The sequence below is a fragment of the Balaenoptera borealis genome (genome assembly GCF_965194805.1).
Source record: "Balaenoptera borealis genome assembly, chromosome: 3".
NCBI lineage: Eukaryota > Metazoa > Chordata > Mammalia > Artiodactyla > Balaenopteridae > Balaenoptera > Balaenoptera borealis.
This window is the reverse complement of record NC_138866.1, coordinates 2,827,656-2,844,757: the sequence shown is the minus strand read 5'-3', so window position 1 is coordinate 2,844,757 and position 17,102 is coordinate 2,827,656. Positions and strand designations below refer to the sequence as shown.

The following is a 17,102-nucleotide window of genomic DNA, read 5'->3' as shown; positions in this document are numbered from 1 at the left end:
AGCTGGTGATGGACAGGAGTGAGGTGGCGAGGTCAGCCTTGCATCTGGAGTTGATCACGGCCGCCCCCACGTACGAGACCCCGACGGCCCTGCTGGTTACCGTGTAACCTCGGGCAAGGCACTTTAACTCACCTCTTTCACTGTTGGGTGGGCCCCACACAAGGTCAGGGCACAGAGGTCACAGGTGAATTTCAGTGCCTTCTAACAGCAGCCTGGGGTGCAGTTCCGTAACCACCACCCCTTCCTCACCCTCAGTCTTTGCTCTCATCAGAGGATTTGCAGCTGTATCTCTGGGACTTTAGTTTTCTCTTTTTACCTGTTGGCCACTTATTTCAAGTCTTGCAAGTTTTGACATTTTCTAGTTAAGTGACCAGTACTGAAGGGAGAGACTTGTTAGTGGCTGTAGTGGTCAGCTTGGATCGTGGAAGGTTTTGTGGTTTGAACCGTCGTAAGTCTCAGTAAAAAGTTGAGTCGTTTTCTGTCTCAAGGCATCTTGAAAATTATTGACCTTTTTTTTTTTTTTTTTTTCCCATTTATTTTTTGCTGCGTTGGGTCTTCATTGCTCCTCGCGGGCTTTCTCTAGTCTGGGCGAGCGGGGGCTGCTCTTCGTTGCGGTGCGCGGGCTTCTCATTGTGGTGGCTTCTCTGGTTGTGGAGCACGGGCTCTAGGCACGAGGGCTCAGCAGTTGTGGCACGAGGCCTCAGTAGTTGTGGCTCACGGGCTCTAGAGCACAGGCTCAGTAGTTGTGGCGCACGGGCTTTGTTGCTCTGCGGCATGTGGGATCTTCCCAGACCAGGGCTTGAACCCGTGTCCCCTGCATTGGCAGGTGGATTCTTAACCACTGCGACACCAGGGACGTCCCTATTGACCTTTTTAAATCAGAATCTTTTTCTTGTATTCTTTGTTTATAGTTCTGTGTAATCTTTGTTTTATAGTAAATTCTTAGTTTTCCTAGTTCCTGCTCTGTCCTTTTTATTGATTTTTCTTATATTGTTAATTTTATGTATTTTAGCACTGCAGTCCTTCATAGCCTTTTAGGCTCATTTTTGATTAGTGAGAAAAAGTTAGACTTTTGTTGCTTTAACTCTAAACTTCTAACAAACAACAAATCTTAACTGATTTACTATTTAGTGCAGCACCACGATTTCCTGTTGCAAACTATTTGGGGAAACGTTCTGCCTGTGAACAGGTTACTCGGAACAGAGCAAGAGGGGCTGCAGAGTAGGAGCAGGAGGGCAGGAACTTGATGGCAGGGCAGGTCCCCTCGGTCCCGGAGTAAGTGTGAGGTTGCCCTAGGTGGCCCACCTGTAGAGGACACGGTCCCAGCAGGACAAGCTCCTCTGACCACTCGTGGCCTCAGCTGTGGGTAGTCATAGGAGTTGGTTAATAGTTACTCCCCTGGCAGAACCCAAGGCAGATGGTTCCCTCCAGACTAAGAAATACTTAAGCCTTTGGCAGTTACATGTCTGGACCAGTTATTCTTGCCTTCAGGCAGCTTTTCTCACCCATGCTTTCGAGGAGTCTTGGAATATTGCGTTGTAGATGACTCGGTTCCACGCCAGCCTCCATGGAGTTCTCATTGCCCACAGGGCTGCCCTGCAGAGAGCCAGGGAGATGAGCTGACCAAGGCAGAGCTGGGCACACGAGCCCTCGCAGCCCAGCTTTTCTCTGTCGTGTTGGGGCTCTACCACTTTAAAAGGCGGTCCTTTTTATGTTATGTGAGCTACCTTCATTCTCCCTTCTTTAATTAAAAAAATAATTGGGCTACAGAATCATTTTTACATTTCTTAACATACCAGAGATATAATTTTGTTTAGATTGAAATTTCGCAGTAGCAGTTGTGCTTCCAAATTCTGGTTGGCTACAGTAAGTACGTGACATGCTCACTGGACCTTCACCTGGTAGCCTAAGTTATCATGTATTCAGCTGCTCAAAATGTACCTCCCACACCTATAGGGACAGTTAGAGTCTCACCTGCTTGCTCTGGTTTTCTCTGTAAGCCTTGTGATTCCAAAACTGTACACCTCGTAGTTCCCAATTTCTGTTCCCATAATGCCCCTTAATACTTAAAACATTTATATTAAGCAAGCTTAGAAACTAAAATGAAGTTTTCATTTTGTAAATCAATGTAATTAAACATTTTTAGAGGAGTTTTTTTTTTAAGATTTTCATATTTAATATCTAGGTTTCAGATTACTTAAGTCGTCTCGAGTTCAGAGTCTTAGGTTCTTCCATTTGTAGGAAATGAACATTTCTGGTAGAAGACTAACGCCAGCCCTTGGAGGAGCCCACAGCACCCACAAAACCAGGTGCTTTCTCACCACGGCCTCTGTCTTCTCTCCCGACAGACTTGTAGAAGACGAGGAGAGGCGTTGGACCGACGAAAATATTGATATGGTTGCTCTGAAGCATTTCCCCAACATAGACAAGGAGAAGGCAATGAGCCGGCCCATCCTGTACAGCAACTGGTTGTCAAAGGTAACGCGTCTACATCACGTTAGGAACACTTTCTTTGCTCCTGTCCTTCTAGTTAGAATTACCTTCTCATCAGAAACGTCTTTGCCTTGAAGCGCACTATGAAGGAAGCTACGGCTATAGGCATGATGGGCCACGTATCTGCAGCCGCTGATAATTTAGGGCAGAGAATCCCAGGACCGTGGCCACTCCAAGAGCTGTGGATCCAGCCAGCAGGAGACGGGGCTTCAGTGAAATCAGGGCAGTTAGGGATAACTTGTGTGAAGATGTTTCGTATACTAGGATGCTGAACAGAGTGACATTTCCAGAACAGCTGTGAGCTGCCATTTTCTCTGAAAAGGAGAGCCGACATCGTAGGAAGTGACAGTCTTGATGTGCATTTCCTTCGGTAGGCGATGCTGATTTAGGAATGAGGACAGCCTTCCCTTAGGAGCTCAGTCTCATAGGGTGGATGGCTCCATCTAGGGAGAGCTGACCCTGACATAGGGGCTTAGGCAAGTGTTCATAGGTCTTCATCTGAGTGTCAGCAAGGGCATGGCAGGCACAGGGCCTGATAGAAGCAAAGGCACAGAAGCAAGAAGAACAAGAGAGGTTTGCTCAGCGTTTCTAGAATTTCCTATTTATTTCTAGACTCTAGCTACTAATCCTGTTTCACTTATGGGCAACATCTTCTCCCAGTGGCTTGTCTTTTCACTCTCTTTATAGCGTCTTTTTTTTTTTTTTTTAATATTTCAGCTTACTTTTTTTTTTTTTTTAACTTTGGGTTTATTTTATTTATTTATTTATGGCTGTGTTGGGTCTTCGTTTCTGTGCGAGGGCTTTCTCTAGTTGTGGCAAGTGGGGGCCACTCTTCATCGCGGTGCACGGGCCTCTCATTATCGCGGCCTCTCTTGTTGCGGAGCACAGGCTCCAGATGTGCAAGCTCAGTAATTGTGGCTCACGGGCCTAGTTGCTCCGCAGCATGTGGGATCTTCCCAGACCAGGGCCCGAACCCGTGTCCCCTGCATTGGCAGGCAGATTCTCAACCACTGCGCCACCAGGGAAGCCTTTATAGCGTCTTTTGAAGAACAAACATTCGTAATGGAATATCATTTAAACCCTTAATCCATCTGAACTGAGTTAGTGTATGGGGTGAGCTGTGGGTTCATTTTCCGTTTTGCATGTCCACTGGGACTCTGCAGTGTCACACTGTCACGTGGGCTTCCCCGTGCGCGAGAGTCTGGTACAGAGCTCTGTCCTGTCCACTGGCCCGCTTGCTGCTTCCTGTGCTGAAACCACGTGGTCCCGACCAGTTACAAGCCCACCTGACAGGACAGTCCCTGTCCAGAACACCTGGTTCTTAAAGGGGTGGGTCATCCTGCCATTCTCGGGCTTTTCCTCTTCCAAATGAGATTTAGAATTGGCTTGTAAAGTTGCACCAAAACAACGTCCACCATCCACCACTGAGATTTTGACTGGGATTACATTGAATCTGTGTGTCATTTGGGTGGAACTGACATTTTTAGTTGTGTGTTTTTCTCTCCATGATCATGGTGTATCTCTTCATTTATTTAGATGTTCTGTGATGTCTTTCAGTGAAGTTCAATTTTCTCTGTAAAGATTTTCCATGTCTTTAATCTCATCCTAGTTTACTTATATTTTTGTTCCTATGTTATAAATACCTGCTTTCGTCTCATTTTTTGACAGTTTCTTGGTATATGGAAATATAATCCACTTTGCTGTAAGAACTAAAATGATTTCTTCTTCGTAATTGGATCTTACCTTTTTTCCTACAGGATTACATCCCAGTAGACCAAGAAGAGTTAAGAGATTATGTCAAAGCCAGGCTGAAAGTCTTCTACGAAGAAGAGCTCGATGTTCCTCTGGTCCTATTTAATGAGGTGTTGGACCACGTGCTCAGGATTGACCGGTGGGCTTTTTGTTGCTGCAGCCTCACCACTCACCCGAGCTGCTCTCGATTTGATGGGGGGCGGGGGTCAGGCCAGGCCTCGTGCTGTCCTCCTGATGGGCCTCCCACACCCCTGCCTTCCTCTGCCAAGTAACTCCCGCTTCTTAGTCCAGCTCTGCTGAGCCGAGCTTCCCACCGGCCGCGACTACAGCCCTTCACCCTCCTGCTAGAATCGGCGTGTCTCCCTCGAGTCATCAGGGTGTCCGGGGGCAGCGCCATGTCTCTTTGACCTTTGCCGCCTCACCGGACCTGGCAAATAACAATTGCTGTACGAATGTTTAGTGTACAAATTCAAGTTAAAACGCGTTCCAAATGTTGTAGACTAATCCTGAGAAGGTTTAGGACTTGAGTGTCAGAAGGGGAATGGAGCATAAAAGCCTAACTCTTTCTTCTGTCTGATAATGTTTCAGAATATTCCGCCAGCCTCAAGGCCACCTGCTTCTGATCGGGGTCAGCGGAGCGGGCAAGACCACTCTGTCCCGTTTCGTGGCCTGGATGAACGGTTTGAGCGTGTACCAGATTAAGGTAGGTCTAGCCACAGCCTCTCGGCCCACAGCACACCCTGCTCATGGACGCAGCTCCTTGAGCAAGAGCGGAGCTGACCTGCCCCGCTTCTGTAGGTCCACAGGAAGTACACGGGGGAGGACTTCGATGAAGATCTCCGCACGGTGTTGAGACGTTCTGGCTGTAAAAACGAAAAGATAGCTTTTATAATGGACGAATCCAACGTGTTAGATTCTGGATTCCTGGAGCGGATGAACACCCTTCTGGCCAACGGAGAGGTAATCGGTGACACGCCACATTGTGTTACATGGCGCCGGGTTCCGAGGACCGGCCAGCCACGGTGCCGTTTACTTCCTAGGTTCCCGGCCTCTTCGAAGGAGATGAGTACGCCACCCTGATGACCCAGTGTAAGGAGGGGGCCCAGAAGGAGGGCCTGATGCTGGACTCGCACGAGGAGCTCTACAAGTGGTTCACCAGCCAGGTCATCCGCAACCTCCACGTCGTCTTCACCATGAACCCGTCCTCAGAGGGCCTCAAGGACCGCGCGGCCACCTCCCCCGCCCTGTTCAACAGGTACGCCGGTCCCTCTCGGCTCTGCTTTCCGAGGGGCAGGCCCTGCTCTCAGGAGCTGTTTCGAGATGTGGGCATCTTTTTCAGGTGTGTGTTGAACTGGTTTGGGGACTGGTCCACTGAAGCTCTGTATCAGGTCGGCAAAGAATTCACGAGTAAGATGGACCTGGAGAAGCCGAATTACATCGTGCCTGATTACATGCCAGTCGTGTATGACAAACTGCCGCAGCCACCGTCGCACCGGGAAGCCATCGTAAACAGCTGTGTGTTCGTTCATCAGACTCTTCACCAGGTGGGTTCAGTTTTTTGGGGGGGTTTGTTTTTTGTTTTTTTAACATCTTGAGTATAATTGCTTTATAATGGTGTGTTAGTTTCTGCTGTACAACAAAGTGAATCAGCTATACGTATACATATATCCCCATATCCCCTCCCTCTTGCATCTCCCTCCCGCCCTCCCTGTCCCACCCCTCTAGGTGGTCACAAAGCACCGAGCTGATCTCCCTGTGCTATGCGGCTGCTTCCCACTAGCTAGCTATTTTACATTTGGTAGTGTATATATGTCCATGCCACTCTCTCACTTCGTCCCAGCTTACCCTTCTCCCTCCCTCTCCCCATGTCCTCAAGTCCATTTTCTACGTCTGCGTCTTTATTCCTGTCCTGCCCCTAGGATCATCAGAACCATTTTTTTTTAGATTCCATATATATGTGTTAGGATACGGTATTTTTTTTTCTCTTTCTGACTTACCTCACTCTGTATGACAGACTCTAGGTCCATCCACCTCACTACAAATAACTCAGTTTCGTTTCTTTTTACGGCTGAGTGTGGGTTCAGTTTTGAGATCATGAGAAAAACAAAACTAACTGCCGTACTAACGTAAAGCTAAATCAGTGTAAAAGTAGACCCCCAGGTGCTTTGGATTTGACACTGCAAATATCAGTTTGACACCATCACCCACAAAAGTGATGCCTGTTTCTTACCTGTTTTCCTACCTCTGTCAATGACGTCTCACCCCGCCTGTCACCCAGCCGTGTGTTCCGGAGCCGTCTGGCCCTTTCCCTGCCCACACTGAGTCCATTTGCTTCTCTCGCTGCCTCTTTGGCCAGGCCTGTGTTCTTCCCCCAGAGCAGGGGTCACGCACTCTCTCTGCAAAGGGCCAGGTGCCAGCGGAGCCCCCGCACGGCTGCCCAGCTCTGCCGCTGTGGCGCGAGAGCAGCGTTGCCACGAGCGAGCGTGGCCGTGGGGCTGACACGCCGCGTGCAGAGGCTGTGCTGCAGGGTTTGACCTGCTGGCTGTGGTTCGCTGCCCCTCCTTTAGACTCTTTTTGTTAGACGAGTCCAGTCTGCTCCCCTCTGGAAGGCTCTGTGAAGACCGCTGTGAGCCTGTGGGTGTCCTGTTGGCCCTGCCCTAGCCCTAGAGGTCGGAGGAGCTCAGAGGTGTGAGGGCCCCTTGCAGTCCCGTGGGAGCCTGAGCTAGACTCCATCTCGAGTGATGGGACTCCCGGGGCTGGGGCCGTGCCGTCGTGCCGCACCAGCACGACAGTTATTCTCTGAGGTTAAATCGCAGAGGACGAACGTCCCGGAGAGCGAAGAGATTTGACTTTTTTCCAAAAGGCTAATGCTCGGCTAGCGAAGCGAGGAGGCAGAACCATGGCCATCACGCCTCGCCACTACCTAGACTTCATCAACCACTACGCCGACCTGTTCCACGAGAAGCGGAGTGAGCTGGAGGAGCAGCAGATGCACCTGAACGTCGGGCTCAGGAAAATCAAAGAGACGGTCGACCAGGTACCTCGCGGCCTGAGCGGCATTTTCTGGGGCTGGGCTAGGGAGGGCCTCTTAGTTTGAAGGTAATCGCCGTGTGGTTTCCACTTCCCTGACGTGGTTTTTGTTCCTCAGGTGGAAGAGCTGCGTCGGGACCTCAGGATAAAGAGCCAAGAGCTGGAGGTGAAGAATGCAGCGGCCAACGACAAGCTGAAAAAGATGGTGAAGGACCAGCAAGAGGCTGAGAAGAAAAAGGTGCTTCTTTGTGTTTTGGGAACCGTGGCCTATGTGGGCCGGGCGTTCTCCGTCTCTCATGAGGGAGTAGGGAGTTTAGTCTGAGACGGGTTTTAGGGTTGAACGGGTTTGTGGTGGGGGCGGGGTGTGTGTGTGTGTGTGTGTGTGTGTGTCTGCCTGTCTGTCTGTCTGTCCCGGGCGGCATGAGGAGTGCCATTTTAGGACTCAGCAGATGAACCGGTGCTTACCCCGGAGCTGAACCGTCCTTCCTCTCCAGGTCATGAGCCAGGAAATTCAGGAACAGCTGCATAAGCAGCAGGAGGTGATCGCAGACAAGCAGATGAGCGTCAAGGAAGACCTCGACAAGGTGGAGCCGGCCGTCATCGAGGCCCAGAATGGTGTGTGCACCCTGTCAGAGGACTGGCTCTCTGGGAAGGGTGGACAGGTTAGGGGGCAGCGTGGCCTTCCCCCAGAGGTCCCGGCGATGTACGTTTCCAAAAGCGTCATTGATAAGTCTCTGAAGCCTTTTCTAAATACTTAAGACTGTCTTCATCTCTTAAAGCAGAGTTTCCGTAAAGCTAGTCTGCTTTCACCATAGGGAAACCCTTTTCATAAGAGAAAATTGACAAAATAAGCTTTTTGTCAGTACATTTTTTAAAATCTGGCGATAATTTCATAAATATGCTATTTGCAAGTCTCTGGCTTGAATCTCATCCAGAAATAGCGTAAAGTAGGCAGTGTTGCTGTCTTATGTATAATTATTAGAGCGTCCTGGTCGTGGCCAGCGATGACTAATTATTGGTAGCAGTCCCCCGTCCTTCCTTTTCCACCCCATGTACCTGGGAAACGCTGCAGGAGGAGCGCAGTGACCCGGCGTCCCATCTTAGTCTGCAGTCTGCCCGGTCACCTAGGCGTGGCCTTAACCCTGGGCCCCTTCCTGCCCATCAGCCTTTAACTTACTTCAAATAACCCAATTGCTTGTAGTTTTCACATTACACCACGAGAGGAATTAAAATGCACCATAGATTTTCATTGAGAGTTGTACTTAGATGAGAATTTAATTTAGCTCTCACCTGCCGAAGAATTACTTTAAAAAAGTGTTTTAATAAAAGTCAGGTTAGGAAAATGTGCATTTCAGTTTATGGAAAGCGTTGGTCATTTTTTTTAGAACTGTTAATTCCAATCTTCACCCCAGCCGGTGAAGACAACTTCTGAATTGTGGCAGACTGAAAAGGTCTTTGTTCAATTGGTGTAAAATAAATGAACCATTTTGCTTTTTTTTTTAATACTTAAATCTTTATAGAGGTAAAGGAATTAATGAGGATTTGTGAGACATTTTTAAAGATGCTGTCCTTTTTACAGAATGTTGCGATTTAGGCTTAGTACAGTAAGGTCTCTGTCATTACTTTGGCCACTTCAGCTATTCCAGGGCTTTTAAGACAGAACATCCCACATTCACTTGGATCTTCTGCGCACTTGTCCCTTTCCTGGTGAGAGTCAAAGTGTCTGGCTGTGCTCTGGTCCCCTCCTCACCGCGTCCTTTCCACCCCACCCTCTTATGCTCCCGCCACGCCCAGCCGTGAAGTCCATAAAGAAGCAGCACCTGGTGGAGGTGCGGTCCATGGCCAACCCCCCTGCCGCCGTGAAGCTGGCGCTCGAGTCCATCTGCCTGTTGCTGGGGGAGAGCACGACGGACTGGAAGCAGATTCGCTCCATCATCATGAGGGAGAACTTCATCCCCACCATCGTGAACTTCTCCGCCGAGGAGATCAGGTGGGTGGCGCCCGCTGGGGGAGACCGTTCTGGTGGCGTGAGGTTCTCGTGTTTGCTTGTGGCCTCGTGTCCTGGCTTAGCGCACACGGAAGGTAATGTCAGCTCCTCAGTTACACAAACACCCTTCCAGGCCATGTCCACTCAGACCAGTCAGATTTCCTCCCCCCGTTACTGACAGTTGTTCCCTGACCCCTTCAGCTCTGTGAGCCGAATACTGTTCCATCCCCATGAGTGGCCGCGAGCGCGGAGCTGGCCCTGAGCCTGTCTCCTGTCGGGGAACAGGCAAGCGGCGGGAAGGTGAGAGTCCTTCTCGGCAGCAGTGTCCTCGTCACCTGAGAACTAGGGTCGGGCTGGCTCCTCCTCCGTGGTCACTGGAGCGACAGATGGGGGCTGCCTCTAGTCTCTACATTTCCATCTCCTAAAAACTCGTCTTTACTTTTTGTCCTGCACACGCTTAGGAATACAATTCCTCTTTTGCAGTGATGCCATAAGGGAGAAGATGAAGAAGAACTACATGTCCAATCCTAGTTACAATTACGAAATCGTCAATCGGGCCTCCCTGGCCTGCGGGCCTATGGTTAAGTGGGCCATCGCACAGGTAGTCAGCCTGGCTGGGAACCCTGTGTGAGGGGGCCTTGTGTCCGCTCCCTTTTAAAGACAATCGATCTGCCCTCCGCAGCTTAACTATGCCGACATGTTAAAGCGAGTGGAGCCGCTGCGCAATGAGCTGCAGAAGCTGGAGGACGACGCCAAGGACAACCAGCAGAAAGCCAACGAGGTGGAGCAGATGATCCGCGACCTGGAGGCCAGCATCGCCCGCTACAAGGAGGAGTACGCCGTCCTCATCTCTGAGGCCCAGGCCATCAAAGCCGACCTGGCGGCTGTTGAAGCCAAGGTAAGGTGGTCATCACGAGCGCGCGCTTTCTGCCGCCCCCCTGAAACGCTGCCGTTCGGCGTCCCTTCACTGTGCCGTGCTCGCCGGCCTCGCCAGGGTAAGCGCTGAGAGTAACAGACGACAGCACGGGCCGCACGTACTGCGGTCATCCCGGGGAATTAGCTCTTTCACGTCCACGGGGGTCCTGGTGACTGTTTCCTGTGCGTTTACTGAGTGGCGTTAGGTGGATACCAGCCGGGCAGTCTGAAGCCAGGGGATCCCTCTCCCCCGTGGCCAGCTCCGAACCCGTTTGTTCTCCCGCCTTGGGCTTCATAAGTGGCATCAACGAGGGCCTCCTTGTCAGGGTCTCCCGTCCCTCTGCTTGTCCCTTCTGCTGTGGTCCCCGTCGCTCTTGCCCACACTCCTCCTGGGTCCTCAAAATAGGCGCTTTAGCCTCCTGCCTCTGGCGCCTCTTCCCTCCAGGTCAACCTTCCCCTGGAGGTCCCTTCCACCTGCTTCCTGCCCGCATATCTGCTCACACAAAAGTCTCAAGGCTGACACTTAATTCTCTACACTCATCGTATGCCCTCAGATTCTGAGGCTTGTGTCGTCCTCAGTTGTGGGTGATCTGGGTCCCAACCTCCTTCGGGATCTGAACCATGAGTGTGCTTGTCTCTCCTGCCCTCCCAGACCCTGCCCACAGTGGGCAGGAACAGAGTTGCACTTTTCAGCATAAAGCCTGTTTGGTTTTCTTTTTAGGTGAACCGGAGCACCGCTCTTCTCAAGAGCTTGTCAGCTGAACGGGAACGATGGGAAAAAACAAGTGAGACTTTCAAGAACCAGATGTCCACCATCGCCGGGGACTGTCTCCTGTCGGCTGCGTTTATTGCTTATGCGGGTTACTTTGACCAGCAGATGCGCCAGAACTTGTTTACCACCTGGTCCCATCACTTACAGCAAGCCAACATCCAGGTAACTGTCCGCAGGGAATTTCAAAAAGGTGGGAGCCAAACTGAGGGTCAGTAAGCTGTCACCATCTCCATTGGGAAGCCGTGCCTGTCTGCGTCCTGAAGAAAAGGGTCCGTAACTGCTGTCCCTCTCAGTTCCGCACAGATATCGCGAGGACGGAGTATCTGTCCAACGCTGACGAGCGTCTCCGCTGGCAGGCCAGCTCCCTACCTGCAGACGACCTGTGCACAGAGAACGCCATCATGCTGAAGCGCTTCAATAGGTACGCGCTTGTGCGCAGCGAGGGCGCGGGCAACAAGTCTTCGTGTGCAGTGCTCCCCTTCTCATTTCTTTTCAAAACACACCTTTAGGAGAGGTGAAGAGGACATTGGGAGGGTCCGCATGCTCACCTCTGATGGTGGGCTGTGCACGGTTCCCTTTTTCTTATGTTGTGACTGTCCAAACTGTCCTACAATGAGTGGTTCTCGTGTAACCTTTTTTTTTATATATATAATTTATTTATTTATTTATTTTTGGCTGCATGGGGTGTTCGTTGCTGCCCGCGGGCTTTCTCTAGTTGTGGTGAGCGGGGGCTACTCTTTGTTGTGGCGTGAGGGCTTCTCATTGAGGTGGCTTCTCTTGTTGCGGAGCACAGGCTCTAGGCATACGGGCCTCAGTAGTTGTGGCTCGCGGGCTCTAGAGCGCAGGCTCAGTAGTTGTGGCGCACGGGCTTAGTTGCTCCGCGGCATGTGGGATCTTCCCGGACCAGGGCTCAAACCTGTGTCTCCCCTGCATTGGCAGGCGGATTCTTAACCACTAGGGAAGCTTCATGTAACCTTTTGAAATTAATGGGCTTGGCTGTGTATTGGGCGAAAATCAAAACAGACCCTCTCGGGACTTCCCCGGCAGTCCAGTGGTTGGGACTCGGCACTTTCACTGCCAGGGGTGCGGGTTCGATCCCTGGTTGGGTTGGGGAACTAAGATCCCCCAAGCCATGCAGTGCGGCCAAAAAACAAAAACAAAAAACAGACTGTCTGTCTCTTAAAATATTACAAGAATTGGAAGTGTTTAGCTAGAGAGAGAGTTAAGGGAAGCTGCTCCCTGATTTTGGTTTAAGGAGGGGGCCAGAGTAGGAGGAGGAACGGGCCTGCAGCCGAGGGGGGCTAACAGTGCAGTTCAAGGACTGACCCTCCTCTGTGGCAGCTCCCAAACCCAGCCACCCTGGGTTTTCTTTCTCTTTCAAAAAACTGATTCCCAGAGTCCTGTTTAACCATATCTGCACATCTTGGAACCTTTGAGCCCTTGCTGTACGCCACTGTCCCCAGGACACAAAGAGGAACCAACCCTCAGGTCTCACAAGTGGTGCGGGGTCTCGCCAGGGGGCGCTGGCGGGAATGTCCATCCGTTGTGGCGTCTATGAAGGGTCTGTGCGGGGGCTGCATTTGTCTTACATGGAAATGCATGCTTCCGGGTGTCCCAAAGCCCGGCACTCGTGAAGAATGACGCATCTCAGAACATTCACAGGACAGAGTGTGTCCTACCAGAGGCCCGGAAATGCCTCTGACGCCCCTCGTTGGGGCCAGTGAACAGGACACCGTGCGTCCCCCCGGTGGGAGGCCGGGGGCCCTTGCAGATCCGGCCCTTCGTCCAGAGCCCGCGTGTGAGGGTGCTTCCGGCAGGCGACAAGTGTGGGGTGGTGTGCTCTCCCGGGGACACACGTGTGTCTGTAAACACGTAAACCTCCTTTGTGTACATGGACCAGAAACCGGTGACCAGGGAGGAGGGGGGAGGGGCGGTTCTCACCACTTGCCCTTTCGTAGCTTCTGAATTTTGTACAATCACGTGTGTATATTATGTTTTTAAAATTTTTTTGTTAAGCGGCTGTGTGACCCTGGACAAATGATGTTCGCCTCTCTGTGCCCCTTTTTCCTCCTTTGTGAAATGGATGTGAGGATAACACCTACCTTGTAGGGTTATCGTGAGCATTGAGTGAAGAGGGTCCTGGGCAGCGTAAACTCTTCACAGCCGTCAGCTCGTGGGGCTGCAGCAGCGGTGGTGTTGATCCCTGCCCTCCAGGAGTTGGCCCTGAGAGGGGCAGCAGTGAATTCTACAGAAAACAGTCATCCTAGTGCAGTACGCTCGGACTTCTTAGAGAAGCATCTGTCCCAGAAAGAAAAGAAGCTTTAACTACGGCCCTTCTTAGCAGAGTCTGTGGTTTAGTTACCTCCCCATCATAGAAGTTCTTCAAAAAGATGATTTTAGTATTAAGCCTTAGGTCACGTCGGTCTCTGCTGATAACCCTGGAACCCACAGCTGAGTGGGGGACAGCCTTCCCGCCACCTTGTCAGGCTCTGCCTACCACGTCCTCGTGCTTCCTATGGACCTCTAACCTACTTCTCTGGGGCCCATCCTCAGGTATCCACTGATCATCGACCCCTCAGGACAGGCCACAGAGTTCATCATGAATGAGTATAAGGACCGGAAGATCACACGGACCAGCTTCCTGGACGACGCCTTCAGGAAGAACCTGGAGAGCGCGCTGAGGTTCGGCAACCCCCTTCTGGTCCAGGTTCGTGTGCATCTCAGCTCTGCAGACCCGGCTTCCCAGAGGGAAGGCCCTTAGGGCTGCATTTAGGTTTTTGCAAATGCAGTTGATGTGAATCACATAATACGTGCTACTTTTTGAACTTTGCAAGACGTCATTTGATATGAAAGCAAGGTTAGGGGATTACCCGATGGTCCAGTGGTTAGGACTCGGCACTTTCACTGCCGAGGGTCTGGGTTCAACATCTGGTCAGGGAACTAAGATCTCACAAGCCGAGCAGCGTAGCCAAAAAAAAAAAAAAAAAAAAGCAAAGCTAAAGCTCTGAGATAGATCTATAAAAAATCCAGCAGAAGCAGTGTTTGCACTTAAAATTCTAGTTGGTCTAGATCGTCAACATCCACTGGGACAGTGACGGAAACGTTCTTTAGCCTGTGCTGAACTGCATGGCGGCCCCACTGTTGAGCGCTTCACGGGCCAGCGTGACGAGGAACTGAACTTTTAATTTTGTTTAAGTAGCCACACGTGCCTAGTGGCCATGTATTGGGCAGCGCGGGTCTAAATAGCTGGGTGGCTTCTGGGGAGATGTGTTTATCTGGAGTAGGAAGTCTGTTATATGGGTGAAAATAAACACTGTAAAACTCTCCGTGTCCATAACACCTCACATACACACACGTAGGACGTGGAGAGCTACGACCCAGTCCTGAATCCCGTTTTGAACCGTGAAGTCCGGCGAACGGGGGGCCGGGTGCTGATCACCCTCGGCGACCAGGACATAGACCTGTCGCCGTCCTTCGTCATCTTCCTGTCTACCCGGGACCCCACGGTAAGGGGCGGGGCCTCCTCCGTGCAGACGGGCGGCCTTAGGCGAGGCCACAGGTGTGTAGCACAGCTGCCTGCTCTGTCGCCCCTTTTGGCAGGTCGAGTTCCCACCTGATCTCTGTTCCCGGGTTACTTTCGTCAACTTCACCGTCACGCGTAGCAGTTTGCAGAGCCAGTGTCTCAATGAAGTTCTCAAGGCAGAAAGACCTGACGTGGATGAGAAACGTTCCGATCTTCTTAAACTCCAAGGTATGTTTCTGGATCCATAGTTCTCGGTGCAGGTCGGGGGCCTGAACTTTCAGAGGACGAGGGCGCGCCAGGCTTGTGTCGGACGCATCGCAGAGCGCTCCTCGGGAAGAACGCAAGTCCTGTAGTGAACTCCGGATGTTCTCGTCATTTAAGGGGAATTTCAGCTGCGCTTACGTCAACTAGAAAAGTCTCTGCTACAAGCTCTGAATGAGGTGAAAGGGCGCATTTTGGATGACGACACGATCATAACGACCCTGGAGAACCTCAAGAAAGAGGCCGCCGAGGTGACGAGGAAAGTCGAGGAGACGGACATTGTGATGCAGGAGGTGGAGACCGTGTCCCAGCAGTACCTGCCGCTGTCCACCGCCTGCAGCAGCATCTACTTCACCATGGAGTCGCTGAAGCAGGTGAGCGGCGCCGCGCCCAGCCGGGGGCTCCCGCCCCGCGTGCACAGGCGCTAACAGCCGCCTCCGCCACTTCCAGATACACTTCCTGTACCAGTACTCCCTGCAGTTCTTCCTGGACATCTACCACAACGTCCTGTACGAGAACCCGAACCTGAAGGGCGTCACCGACCACACGCAGCGCCTCTCCATCATCACCAAGGACCTCTTCCAGGTACGGCGCGCGCCCGGCGGTCCCGGGGTGCGTGCATGCATGCGTGCGTGTGCGTGTGTGTAGTGGGGGGCTCGGGAGTAGTTCTCCAGGATTGGCAGTGCTTCCTGCATTCGGTTCCAGGTGGCGTTTAACCGGGTAGCTCGAGGCATGCTGCACCAGGACCACATCACCTTCGCCATGCTGCTGGCGAGAATCAAACTGAAGGGCACCATCGGGTAAGTCGGCTGCCCCGCCTCACTTTCCACCAGAGAACGTCGTCATTTTGCAGCCTGCCTACTAGCATTTTCTGATGGGATGAGTTTTTTTTTTCTTCTTTAAGCCACTATTGCTCTTTTAGTGACAGTATAAGTGAATCTGAGAGACCCCAGCTGACTGTTGCCCTCTTCCCAGGGAGCCCACCTACGATGCCGAATTCCAGCACTTCCTGAGGGGGAAGGAGATCGTCCTGAACGCTGGCTCGACGCCCAAGATCCAGGGTCTGACGGTGGAGCAGGCCGAGGCGGTGGTGAGGCTGAGCTGCCTGCCCGCGTTTAAGGATCTGATTGCAAAGGTTCAGGCAGACGAGGTAAGTGTCTTGTGAACGTTCCCAGGGGGAAGCTGGCCTTACTCCCAGGGAGTCGCGCGTGTCGTGTAAAACCCAGAACGTTGTGTGGTGTTTACTCACGTCAAACATCTGACACGTTGGTCCCAACCTCTCTGCCCAGAGGTGGGCTCTGCTCCATGGCGACACTTCCACTATTGTCCCCACAGCAATTTGGCATCTGGCTGGACAGCAGCTCCCCAGAGCAGACGGTGCCATACCTCTGGAGCGAGGAGAGCCCCGCAAGTAAGCCCCACGAGGCCTCCCCCGTTGTTTTCATTCCGGACCGGAGTATAAAACTGGGCTTTGCTGCTCGAATGCAGGGACGCTCCCCAAAGATAAAAAGCCATTGATTCCTGAGATAAGTATTTCAGTGTTAAAACCTAGGAGACGGCTGAGGCGTGAGAAAGCAAAAAACTCCCAATTCCTGCTGCAACTCATGCTTAAAGACCAAAAGAGAAATAGATCAGAAGGTCCTTGCCCAGCATCGGGGGGAAACCGGCTGGTTTCGAGCATGTTATGCGAGGCTCTGGACCAGACAGGCCCCACGATGGGGAGGAAGAAAAGGGTGGTGTCCAGCGCGGCTGCAGCTCAGTCGTGGGCTGTGGGGTGTCTGTGATCTTAGACGTTCCTGAGAATCTTCAGGGTTCTCCACAGATGGGTGCGATGTAGTTAGTCATTTAGAATCAGTAACCGTTCATCACCCACAGACCCGGGCGCAGGTCCTGTCACGGCTCTTCCCAGGGGGCTCGGTGACAGCGTGGCGGTGGTGGCAGTTCTCAGGCAGGGAGGACAGCGCGGGCGTCGTGGCATCTGGGGTGTCTGAGCTGAGTCTCGGACGCTGAGTGTTTGCAGAGCGAGAGCTGGGGGCAGGAGCATCCAGGCGGGAGAACATCGCCAACCTGTGCTGCCACCAGCCCCCAGCCCGTCTCACGGCCTCGTTTCAGCTCCCATCGGGCAAGCCATCCACCGGCTGCTCTTGATTCAGGCCTTCCGCCCCGACCGCCTGCTGGCCATGGCTCACATGTTTGTCTCCACAAACCTCGGGGATTCCTTCATGTCCATCATGGAGCAGCCGCTCGACCTGACCCACATCGTGGACACGGAGGTACGCTCTGGCCCCGCGGACTCTGAACCGGCCCGTTTTCACGAGCCCCTCCACAGGGCTCTCCTCCCTCGACAGGTGCGCTGTCGGGTGGGATGC

At 52.2% G+C, this 17,102-nt stretch overlaps 1 protein-coding gene and 1 long non-coding RNA gene across 2 annotated transcripts in view; one reads left to right on the top strand and one right to left on the bottom strand.

Moving 5' to 3' along the window:
• Positions 1 to 17,102, top strand: part of DYNC1H1 (dynein cytoplasmic 1 heavy chain 1) — a 66,959-nt gene that overhangs the window by 43,774 nt on the left and 6,083 nt on the right. The window contains exons 43-65 of the mRNA XM_082387406.1: positions 2,349 to 2,478; positions 4,251 to 4,384; positions 4,834 to 4,948; positions 5,044 to 5,205; positions 5,286 to 5,500; positions 5,585 to 5,789; positions 7,109 to 7,282; positions 7,394 to 7,513; positions 7,770 to 7,890; positions 9,070 to 9,265; positions 9,746 to 9,863; positions 9,945 to 10,160; positions 10,899 to 11,111; positions 11,243 to 11,370; positions 13,503 to 13,656; positions 14,309 to 14,455; positions 14,550 to 14,700; positions 14,854 to 15,107; positions 15,184 to 15,318; positions 15,439 to 15,533; positions 15,709 to 15,883; positions 16,069 to 16,144; positions 16,846 to 17,006. Of these exons, the coding sequence (XP_082243532.1) occupies positions 2,349 to 2,478; positions 4,251 to 4,384; positions 4,834 to 4,948; positions 5,044 to 5,205; positions 5,286 to 5,500; positions 5,585 to 5,789; positions 7,109 to 7,282; positions 7,394 to 7,513; positions 7,770 to 7,890; positions 9,070 to 9,265; positions 9,746 to 9,863; positions 9,945 to 10,160; positions 10,899 to 11,111; positions 11,243 to 11,370; positions 13,503 to 13,656; positions 14,309 to 14,455; positions 14,550 to 14,700; positions 14,854 to 15,107; positions 15,184 to 15,318; positions 15,439 to 15,533; positions 15,709 to 15,883; positions 16,069 to 16,144; positions 16,846 to 17,006 (3,595 nt within the window). The remainder of the gene's footprint in view (positions 1 to 2,348; positions 2,479 to 4,250; positions 4,385 to 4,833; positions 4,949 to 5,043; positions 5,206 to 5,285; positions 5,501 to 5,584; positions 5,790 to 7,108; positions 7,283 to 7,393; positions 7,514 to 7,769; positions 7,891 to 9,069; positions 9,266 to 9,745; positions 9,864 to 9,944; positions 10,161 to 10,898; positions 11,112 to 11,242; positions 11,371 to 13,502; positions 13,657 to 14,308; positions 14,456 to 14,549; positions 14,701 to 14,853; positions 15,108 to 15,183; positions 15,319 to 15,438; positions 15,534 to 15,708; positions 15,884 to 16,068; positions 16,145 to 16,845; positions 17,007 to 17,102) is intronic.
• Positions 11,578 to 13,496, bottom strand: LOC309626600. The gene is made up of 2 exons (XR_014243307.1): positions 13,052 to 13,496; positions 11,578 to 12,811 (listed from the first exon to the last, which is right to left on the bottom strand). It is a non-coding gene; the product is annotated as an uncharacterized lncRNA (long non-coding RNA).